The 10910-nt window shown below is 33.8% G+C and overlaps 1 protein-coding gene across 1 annotated transcript in view; it reads right to left on the bottom strand.

Annotated features, from left to right (window-relative positions):
• LOC106464804 (ataxin-10-like) overlaps positions 1 to 10411 on the bottom strand; it is a 31608-nt gene extending 21197 nt beyond the window's left edge. The window contains exons 1-4 of the mRNA XM_013924962.2: positions 10232 to 10411; positions 6926 to 7111; positions 3140 to 3216; positions 865 to 979 (exon numbers count right to left, since the gene is read on the bottom strand). Coding sequence (XP_013780416.2) covers positions 865 to 979; positions 3140 to 3216; positions 6926 to 7111; positions 10232 to 10389 — 536 coding nt within the window. The 5' untranslated portion in view covers positions 10390 to 10411. The remainder of the gene's footprint in view (positions 1 to 864; positions 980 to 3139; positions 3217 to 6925; positions 7112 to 10231) is intronic.
• Positions 10412 to 10910: the final 499 nt, after the last annotated feature.

The raw sequence follows: 10910 nt of genomic DNA, 5'->3' as shown, positions 1-10910 counted from the left end.
TGTATAATAATTGAAATGTGATTGTATTTTAGAAAATACTAGTCGACTAAAACACAGCCAAAACAACTTACTTTGTACAGACCAAAGGTCAGTTTTATGTTATTTGATACGGTAACATGAGTGCACGTGAGCTACATCATTGTAACTTTTATATTGTTAGCCAGGCATGGGAGAAAGGTCAATATAATAAAAATAATAAATATGTATGTATAATGTTATGATATTTAAACTATTTCATCTAAACATTTATGTTTTCATGTTATAATTTGTGTTCCTTCTAGAATGAAAGAGCAATAACTTATGTTTATTTTCCTAATTTTTTATGGTGGTTGCAAGATTGTTCAAATCTACCAAACCCGTACAGAAATTAGTTACTGAAATTAACAGATAAAATAGAAAATTTTTCTTAAAAAAAAACGTTTGATAACTATCTGAACATTATAAAGATTTCGCATATGAAATTTCAAAATTTTCTGATGCATAAAGGTATTTTTAATCTTAAAATGAAAATTACTTTGCATGATAGATAGGCAAGATGTGAAAAGAAAAAAAAAGGCATGAGAGAAACATTGCTTTATAAACATTACGACATAATAAAAAAATGATATATTTTGTGTAAGAAACCATTGTAATGTTTACTGATAATCTGCCAAACTTCATTGATATTTGCTTACTAATTTAAAAGTTATAGCATGAAAACTATAAGCACAAAATGGTTAAGAAATCGTCACATTAATAGACCCTCTCCTGAGAAGAGTTATCACAACTATTTACTTTAGCTAAGTTTAAAATATGTTGAATGCAAAGTACTTAGTGTAAGATTTTCTAATGATATCAATAAATCTGATAATCAGTTAATCATACTTGAAGAGGTGATGTTCATCATAGAATATGCCCCAGCAGTAATCTTGTGTTTTCGTATTTCCAGTCACGAGATTCCCCACAAACTGAAGTCCAATCTTAACGCTCCTGAGAAGGTCTGAAAACGTTTTATGACCATTAATATTGACATTAGAAACACAAATTAAGATAGTTTGAATTTCTACTGTGGTTCAGAGATATAGAACTCATACTACTGAAGAGCTTAAAGAACTGGAATAAAATGCCCATTAAAAAAATTATACCTCATTTGTACTTCTTTGTTTATTTAACAAAATATATACTAGCCTCTTCTGCTTTAAAACCAAGGCCAATAAATACAAACATGTACTGAATACAAGTGGAGTGTATTTTACACAGCAATATTACTCTGTAGTAACAAGTAGAAGTTATTCTTGTGACCAGAAATATACCATTCATACAGATGTAGGTAAAACTATGAATATATTCTTCATAAAGCTACACAAAGACAGTCTTCTTACTGCACTGGATTTACAAGATAAATAGGCAAACTTTGATGACAAAGCCTCAAACTACAGTATCTTTAAGTTTTTTATAATATTTAAGTTAAACAAGTATTTTTTCATAACTCCTTAACACCCAGTTTGCAACACGTTTCATGGGCTGATTCCAAAACATAGCTTTCCAGTACTCTCTTTTTATTTTTTAATTCTGAACAGATTTGAACTCTTTAGAATATCTAAAATATGAATGGCCAAATTTGCACTATTGTACAGGTTATGAGTGAGTAACACCAGTAGCGGCAACACATGTAGAAAAACACAAGATCTAGATCTTCAGCTCTATATAGCTCTTTTATCAACACATGTACAAAAATACAAGATCTAGATCTTCAGCTCTATAAAGCTGTTTTATCAACACATGTAGAAAAATACAAGATCTAGATCTTCAGCTCTATAAAGCTCTTTTATCAACACATGTACAAAAATACAGGATCTAGATCTTCAGCTCTATAAAGCTGTTTTATCAACACATAGTAGAAAAATACAAGATCTAGATCTTCAGCTCTATAAAGTTGTTTTATCAACACATGTAAAAAAATACAAGATCTAGATCTTCAGCTCTATAAAGCTCTTTTATCAACACATGTAGAAAAATACAAGATCTAGATCTTCAGCTCTATAAAGCTGTTTTATCAACACATGTAGAAAAATACAAGATCTAGATCTTCAGCTGTATAAAGCTGTTTTATCAACACATGTACAAAAATACAAGATCTAGATCTTCAGCTGTATAAAGCTGTTTTATCAACACATGTACAAAAATACAAGATCTAGATCTTCAGCTCTATACAGCTGTTTTATCAACACATGTAGAAAAATACAAGATCTAGATCTTCAGCTCTATATAGCTGTTTTATCAACACATGTACAAAAACACAAGATCTAGATCTTCAGCTCTATATAGCTCTTTTATCAACACATGTACAAAAATACAAGATCTAGATCTTCAGCTCTATAAAGCTCTTTTATCAACACATGTACAAAAATACAAGATCTAGATCTTCAGCTCTATAAAGCTGTTTTATCAATGCTTTTCACAAATTTTATCAGTATAAATGGCCAAAGAAGCTCAATGATATGTATTTGCCATTTTGAAGTGACTAAGTGTGGTACCTGCCTGAACATGAACATTTTGAAGTGACTAAGTGTGGTACCTGCCTGAACATGAACATGTTTAAGTGACTAAGTATGGTACCTGCCTGAACATTTTAAGGTGACTAAGTGTGGTACCTGCCTGAACATGAATATTTTAAGGTGACTAAGTGTGGTACCTGCCTGAACATGAACATGTTTAAGTGACTAAGTATGGTACCTGCCTGAACATTTTAAGGTGACTAAGTGTGATACCTGCCTGAACATGAATATTTTAAGGTGACTAAGTATGGTACCCGCTTGAACATTTCTATTATTTTGTACATGAGTAACACAGACTAGCCAACTTTATTCATTCCAGAATCTACTTTAAACATATGTTAACATTATACATCAGTTCACCATACCAGAGTCTACTTTAAACACGTTAACATTATACACCAGTTCACCATACTAGTCTACTTTAAACACCTGTTAACGTTAAACATCAGTTCACCATACTAGAGTCTACTTTAAACACCTGTTAACATTATACATCACTTCACCATACCAGAGTCTACTTTAAACACGTTAGCATTATACACCAGTTCACCATACTAGTCTACTTTAAACACCTGTTAACGTTAAACATCAGTTCACCATACCAGAGTCCACACAATCTTCTCTTGATAAATATTTTTCCACCAAAATGTGAACTAAATGAACAGCTGAGCTCAAGTTCCTGTAAGAAACAAGATAAATCTTGTGAACACATCACAATTGATACTTGTAGACTACTGTGGACTACTATGTACATGAAAAAACATCTGTGTATCAAAACAAGATTCCATGTCCTGTGGACAACTATGTACATGAAAAAACTAACAAATCAGCAAATGACAGAAGGTAAAACTTTTTAATATATTACATGTATGTTTTCTTCTAAAAATTTTCAGGAATAAAAAATATATGTGCTGATATGAAGAAAATCTTTTCAAAGTTTACGATCTTGAAACAACTAATGGAATATTAAAACATGTGTTTGCGTTTAAAAATAAACCTGAAAGTTACTTTATCAATAGATTTCCATATTTTAGTAACTAATAATTTCAAAATGAAAAGTGATTTTTCATATATCGCAGATTTGTGAGTTTGAATTTTTACTCTTTTTGAGAAAAAAACAAGAAAAAAGCACTGACTTTAGAGGACAGTATGTCATTCTTAAAACACCTGAAGTTACACTACTTAAGTGCAGTTCTTCCAACATACAAAAGTTATAATTTTTCCTACACCAAAAATTTATTTATGATAGGTACCTACCTCTTCTCACATAAATAGCTATTCTTGTTTAGTGCTCATCTCTATATGCAAAAAACATTTTGTGCATGCAACAAGCCTTGAATCTCCCATCCATTTGGAATTGACTGATTCCAGTGCATCTCGCATCCAAATCATCATGCAACAACCTTCCAAAAAGAGTGCAACTTCCTCTATTCCATTCTTCTGAGCTATCACTTTGAGTTTTGGCAGAAAATGAAAATACCAGTTTTCAGTGGGGAGGAAGAGTGGGAAGTGTGAGAAGAGCTAAGTATCTATCAGAAATACACTTTCAATAAAGAAAAATTATAACTTCCAATACAGCACACTACTTCTTCTCACGTAAATAGCTACAATCCCACATTGAATTGGTAGAGGGATCAGAGCAAGAGAAAGAAAGAAGCATCGTTCAAAAGCATCCAGAGGGCACTCCCCAACAGGAGATCTTCAGAATCAAAGATCTGATGTGGGAGACCATACCACTTTTGAATATAACAGTGAAGAACACATACAGGACATAGAAGTCTACCCAGATCAGACCAAGAATAAAGGTGGGAAATGGAAGGAAGGAAAATCAGTGAAAAGTAGGAGTTACCATCTGAAGTACCCGAAGTTTTGGGGAGGATAGAACAATTTGGATAGAGGAAAATATATGTGGAATGATAAAGAGTGCATAAAACACTGATGACAAATAAAGCTGACCTATGACATGCACAGGCTAAGAGGAGAAGAAAAGAAGTCTGAAGGGAAACGTGAAAAAAGGAGCACATGGAGAGTGGTTCAAATAGAGGCAAAGTGAGGCATTGAAGGACCACAGTAACATCCAATACGGAAGGACAGCCTGCTGAGGTGGAAGACGAATCTCGAAGGAATGCATCAAAAGGGAAAGAATAGGAAAGGTAAACACCCTATGGTATCAGGAAAAATTAAAACTGTGGGACAAGGCCACTTGATAACCAGAGATCAAGGAGACAGAAGAACCCTGATCAAAAAGCCAAGTTAGGAAATCTGTAATATGAGTAACAGTGGCTTGAAATAGGTGAAAACCTTTGACCTAAAGATCAACAGCTGAAAAGGTTCCATTTATGTTGATAAACTTCTCTGGAGGAAGGGCGAATGGAACTAGATAAAAAAGAAGTTATCCATCAGGACAGACCAGATCTCCTTGCCAAGGACCAGATAAAAATTAGGCATGAAGACAAAGGACAGGAAGGGCTGGATGAAACACTGGTAACCAAGGTTAACAAAGAAGGGATGGAGTAAGAGGTAAAGAAGGGGTAGTTTGCAGCAGTTGAGCCAGACAGTAAGAAGCAATTAGAAAGACCTGACACGGAGTGACATGGATGATCGAAATGACACTGTGAAGAATTAAAATGGAAGGATAGACATACAGGTATTTGTTGGTCCAATCCTGACTGAAAGCATCAACAGCCAGAGGCAATTTGTTGGTGAGAGATGTGGCAAATGCATCTATGTGAGGAGTACCCTACTGAAGGCAGAGCCACTGGAAAACAGAAGGATCAAGAGACTACTCTGTCGATTAGTCTTTGTCTGGATGGGAAAGCCGATACGCAACAAGATTGAAAGCACCTGGAACATAAAAGCTTTGATACGATTATCTAGCATGTCGGACAAAAAAAAAAGATCTAAACTCTGAAACATAGGGATCGAGAACAGGTGCCATTCTGGTGATTGAGATAAGCAACCACTGTAGAATTCTTGGAATGGATCTTTACCAGACAATTCCTGGCTACATGGAGAAAATGAATCAAAGTATGATGTACAGCAAGAAGTTCCAGGATGTTGATAAGGTTTCTTGGTCTCAGAATAATGTCCCAAAACTTCCTGTTAATCAACCCATGCCTCCCAGCCCTGAAGAGATGCATCTGTGAAAATGTATAAATCTAGACTATGAGAAGGAAGCAGAACACCGTCAATGTTTCAGTCTTGTCCAACTACCACTGCAGATTGCTGACAAGGGTAGAAGGAAAGGAAATAGGAGCCATCAAAGGATCCAGCACAAGATTCCACTAATCATGAAGAGCCTGCATATGTGCATGACCTAAGTTGATAAAGAAAGGTTAGGAAAACCAGAAGAACTATCATGCAACAAAGGATGAGGATCATATGAAATTGGGAAATGGACAAAACATCACTTACCTGTGGAATCATGTCTAAAAAGGTTGTATTAGGCCTAGCTGATTTTGAAGGTCGGGTAAGAAGACATGGCAGAATCTGGTGGTGGATAAAGGTTATTAAATCTTGTCAACCCAAAGAGGTTCAACTTCTCAGGAGCAGGGGGGGGGGAGTTCAGGAGAAGGAAATTGACCCATATAATGATCAATCTTACAGCAGATAAATCCCCGAACGTGCAGCTTGTGAGATAGTGCTAGTAGGAGTTGTGATACCCAAATTGGTAACATTAACCTCAGAATTCATATTTATCATATAAATCAAACAAAAGTGTTTGATGTATAAAAATTTGAGTGAGAGAAAAAAAAGATTGGGAAATTAATTCTTCCTCAATATAAAGATGTAAAAAAAAATCAATGAAGAAATTCCACTTTGGAAATTAAACTATTAAAAGTCATGAATCTGAATTTTATGAAAAGCACCAAAATAAAAAATGTCTGCCAAAGGAGAAGTGAAAGTTCGGTAGAACAGAACAGAAGGAGTCACATACTTCAAGAGAGTATGTCACACTCTTATTGGTGGAGAGTTGTCACATGATGATTTGCATGCAAGATGCAGTGGAATTAATCAATTCGAAATGAGTGGGAGATCCAAGACTTGTGGCATGTACAAAAAATGTTTTGCATATAGAGGGCAGCATTGAACGAAAACAAATATTTATGTGAGTGGAGGTAATATACCCTATAAAAAAATGTGATAGATGAATCCAAAGTTGTATTTTATAAGTCAATAAGTCCAACTCAAAATTTAAACTTCTCTCTTTAATAACCAATTAAGTTAAGAAATGAGATTTGCAGTATTCCAAATATAACAGTTAAGTCAACTAAAACAGTGGCTTGGTTTGTAAAAGCCTTGGGTTCCAATCTTGCACAATCTCAATTTTCAATATTTTTTTCTTCAGAATATATATAATTATTTCTATAACAGTGCACCACATTTACCTGAGGATCATATCCTGGTTAACACTATTCTTAACACAAGCATTTCGAAGATATCGAAAAAAGTCAGCAGATACATCAAGAATCAGAGAGTTATGGTCTGGATTCTGGCCCTGCATTTTTGCTGAATCAAGCAGGTACTGACTTGTAGTATCTAATACCTCGAGGTGGACTTCAGGCATTAATCTCCTATAAGCATTTTAAATAGATATATTTTGCAACAATTAACCATCAATTACAAAAACTGAATTTTCTTAAACTATAGTTGAAAAGTTTATTTTGTCAGATATTTACAAAATAATAGCAGTAATGGAATACTTATCATTTAAGTTCACCCATATCAGAATGTCAAACAAAGTAGTCAAAAAGTATGAATAATATGTAGAAATAGCCAAGACATCATACAGCTAAGTTAAAATGCATACTTAAAGGCAAAATAAAAATTTACATACACCTTATCTATATGTTAATACAAACAAATAACACAAATTCACTATTTTACAATGGTGAGCACTTAACTTTTATTTTTAACAGACAGAACTACTGTATGTTGAATATGATGGATGAGCCTAGTTATAATATACAAAAACCACATTAATATGTAAAATTTTCCACTCTTCTCACACTTTTAACATCAGCTCAGCAGTGCTGGATTTCTTATTTAGTTCAGGTGCTAAGTTCTTTATGGCTAATGTTTCTTTTTAGTTGTTGATGTTTTGTCATTGTAATCAGAAACCAAGTATTTCACAAAAACATGCCAATCACCTTGCTTAATATATATAATAAATTTAAAAAGCTATATACATACATATATATATATATATATATGCAAAAATACCTAAAACACAATTTTAAAATAAGATGTACCACAGTGTAGGCCATAATACCAGTATTTATTAAATATGCTGTCTAAGTCTACAAACAACTTATAGCCTTGAGCTAGTTCAAAGTACACCTGGTAATAAACAACATCATGGGTATGACCTGGAAGTATGTTGTCATACTGACAGTGTATATCTATTATAAATGACTGTAACAAAGTCTGAGCAATTTACTATCATCCTATCATTGATACAACATTTCAAATAGGGTACGTAGCATGTAATATAAAAAACTTTTCCAAGGAATTTGTGGTGGTGGTGAAAGATTACAGCTATAATGGTAAGTGAAACATAACATATGGAGAGTCACAAAATATGCTATGATGACTGCTCTGCAAGAGCTGAATGGACAAGCAAAAAAAACTGTATTGTTCAGTACACCTAACAGCACTAAATTATTGCTGAGTCAGTTTTAGCACTTTTTATCTTATACCAGATATTAAGATTCCGAGTCAGCCATTAATTTCTATATGATCAACTTCTGATTTGGTGGTTAAATATACTAATCATGACATAATTACTAGTTCATAAACATAAGTTTGTAATACCTGCAAGCATCATTTTAAGGCATACCATACATTCTTGTTAAATGTCTAAAGGTTTTCAAACAGTAAATTTCAAGCAATTTGTTAGCCCATGTAGTAGTTAGCTTTATGCTAATTGGTAAAATAAAAAAAAATGCCAGAATAAAATTAAAAGGCTTCAGCAGTGACTTTCCACTGGTACCCAAATGATACATACACTTATGGGCCACTAGAGGCCAGGACAACTTTGACTGTTCTAAAATTCCAGTTAAAGTAGTTGATGGAGTAAGACTAACTTTACAGATAAGATACTGTATTTTTAATAGGTAGGCAAACAATTATTTATAAGCATAAGGAAGAGGACCACTGTTTTGTTGAAACATGCATGTTCCATCATCAAAGAGCTCTTCTCCATGCTTATAAATCGTTGTTTTCCTACCCATTATTATATTAGCATAACATGCTTCCTTATTCAAGTATACTTATTTCAGAATCCAATAACAAAAGAGAAACCTTAGCTTGAAATTTGAATGTAAAGTATAACTAGTGAGGGTATTATCAAGAAAGGAAAAGTCTAGCTTAACAAATTCTCCGACATTCTTTGAGGATGTTACTGCAAGATTTGATGAAGGAAATACCTTGATTTTCAGAAAGCATTTGATAAGGTGTATCACAAAAGACTTGTTACAGAAACTAAATCTGTGGGTGTGGGGGAAATGTTATTAAATTGGATAGAAAATTAGCTGGAAAGTAGAAAGCAGAGAGTAGTAATAAATGGTATCACAGTTACAAGTGGTGTGCATCAGGGTTCTGTGATGGGTCCTCTGCTGTTTGTGATTTATATTAATGATATTGTCTCTGGAACAACTAACAAATATTGAAGTTTGCAGATGACGTTAAGTTTTTGGGGTGGCTAACTGTATCAAAGATGCTTCAGACTTACAGGGAAAGTTAGATCATTTGATGCATTGGGCCAATACATGGCAGATGATGTTTAACTGTCCAAAATGCAAGATGATGCATGTAGGTTTTTACAATTTAAATAGGAATACATTAAATACTGTGGTTGAAGAAAAACATCTTGGTGTTATGACTCAAAAATCACTTGAGTCATCTAAACAGTGTATTGTAGCTAGCAATAGGGCTAATAGGATTTTGAGTAGCATCTATAGAAATACTGAATACAAGGCAAGGAATATTATTGTTTCACTATATAGCTCACTCATAAGGCCCCATTTAGAGTACTGTGTATAGTTTTTGACTCTCTTCCTCAAGAAGAATGTTGAATTGTTGGAGAAGGTTCAGAGAAAAGCCACTAGAATGTTACCTGGAATGGTGGAACTGTCCTATACGTACGAGGAGAGAATAAAATAAAAATATCTAAACTCGTTTTCTCTGGAGAGGAGAAGGGTCAGAGGGTTTTTGATTGAAGTGTTTAAGATTATTAAGGGTATTGATAATATAGATCCATCAAACTTTCCTGTGTTTAGCATTGAAAATTTTGGCAGCATAGGAGTCATCTGCTGTTTATACAATATTACTTTTCAAACAGGGTGGTTGGCTTTTAGAAAGAGCTGCCTTCAAGGGCTGTGAAGGCAGAAAATTTAAATGAGTTCAAGAAAAGATTGGGTGAATACATGAGTAGTAAGTGGTGGTTATAATTATGAGCTGGAATGGAGATCCTTGATGGGCTAATAATAATATTCAGTAATAAGCTCCCTTTTGTCCCCTTAAAATTCTATAAAATTTATGCATAGGTGGGCCTCAAGGTGTAAACGTTTGAGAAACCATGAGATTGAGTACATAGTTGGGTTCAAAGATGTCACATTAACTGATTAAGATACTGTGATAGTGATACACATCTGTTGTTAGTGTTAGCTACAACAGAAAATAACTTATATTACCTTATTTCTCCATTCGGTACAACGCTAGGGAGGTAGTGTAAAAAATATTCTTTTATTTGAGTATCACTATCACGAGCACTTAAAGCCTGTATTCTGTTATTTAATTTTATGAATAGGTTTATAAAATCACTTGAGTCTTTCACAAAATCCACCGCCATGTTCACGCACTTAGCGCCTTCTGACAAATAGTTGAAATACTAACAATTAACACAGATGGGGTTTTAAGTCCATTTTACCATATAATAACATTAATTAATTTGGGTATCTGAATAATTGTATGAGATTTCGACAAATTCGTTATTCAATATTATACAGTGGTTCAACTGTTTAATGATAGCGTGTGTGTGTGTGTGTGTGTCAACCATTTCTCTTATTTTCCAACTTTGGTAAAATAAAATAATAGAAATCTTTAAAATATACATAGAAGCAGAAATTATAAATGATGATTATGATACATATTATAAAGGGTGACTTTTGTTTGTGTGTGGTTAAACGCAAAACTACATTATAAACTATCTATGCTCTGTGGCCTCCCAGTGGCACAGCGGTATGTCTGCAGATTTATACCGCTAGAAACCGGGTTTCGATACCCGTGGTGAACAGTGCACAGATATCCTTTTGTGTAGCTTTGTGCTTAATAACGAATAACAACAACAACAATCTGTGCTGTGCCCACCAG

The sequence above is a fragment of the Limulus polyphemus genome, unplaced genomic scaffold (assembly GCF_000517525.1).
Source record: "Limulus polyphemus unplaced genomic scaffold, Limulus_polyphemus-2.1.2 Scaffold1746, whole genome shotgun sequence".
Lineage (NCBI taxonomy): Eukaryota > Metazoa > Arthropoda > Merostomata > Xiphosura > Limulidae > Limulus > Limulus polyphemus.
Note: the sequence above shows the minus strand (reverse complement) of the source record. Positions and strands in the feature narration are given on the sequence as shown.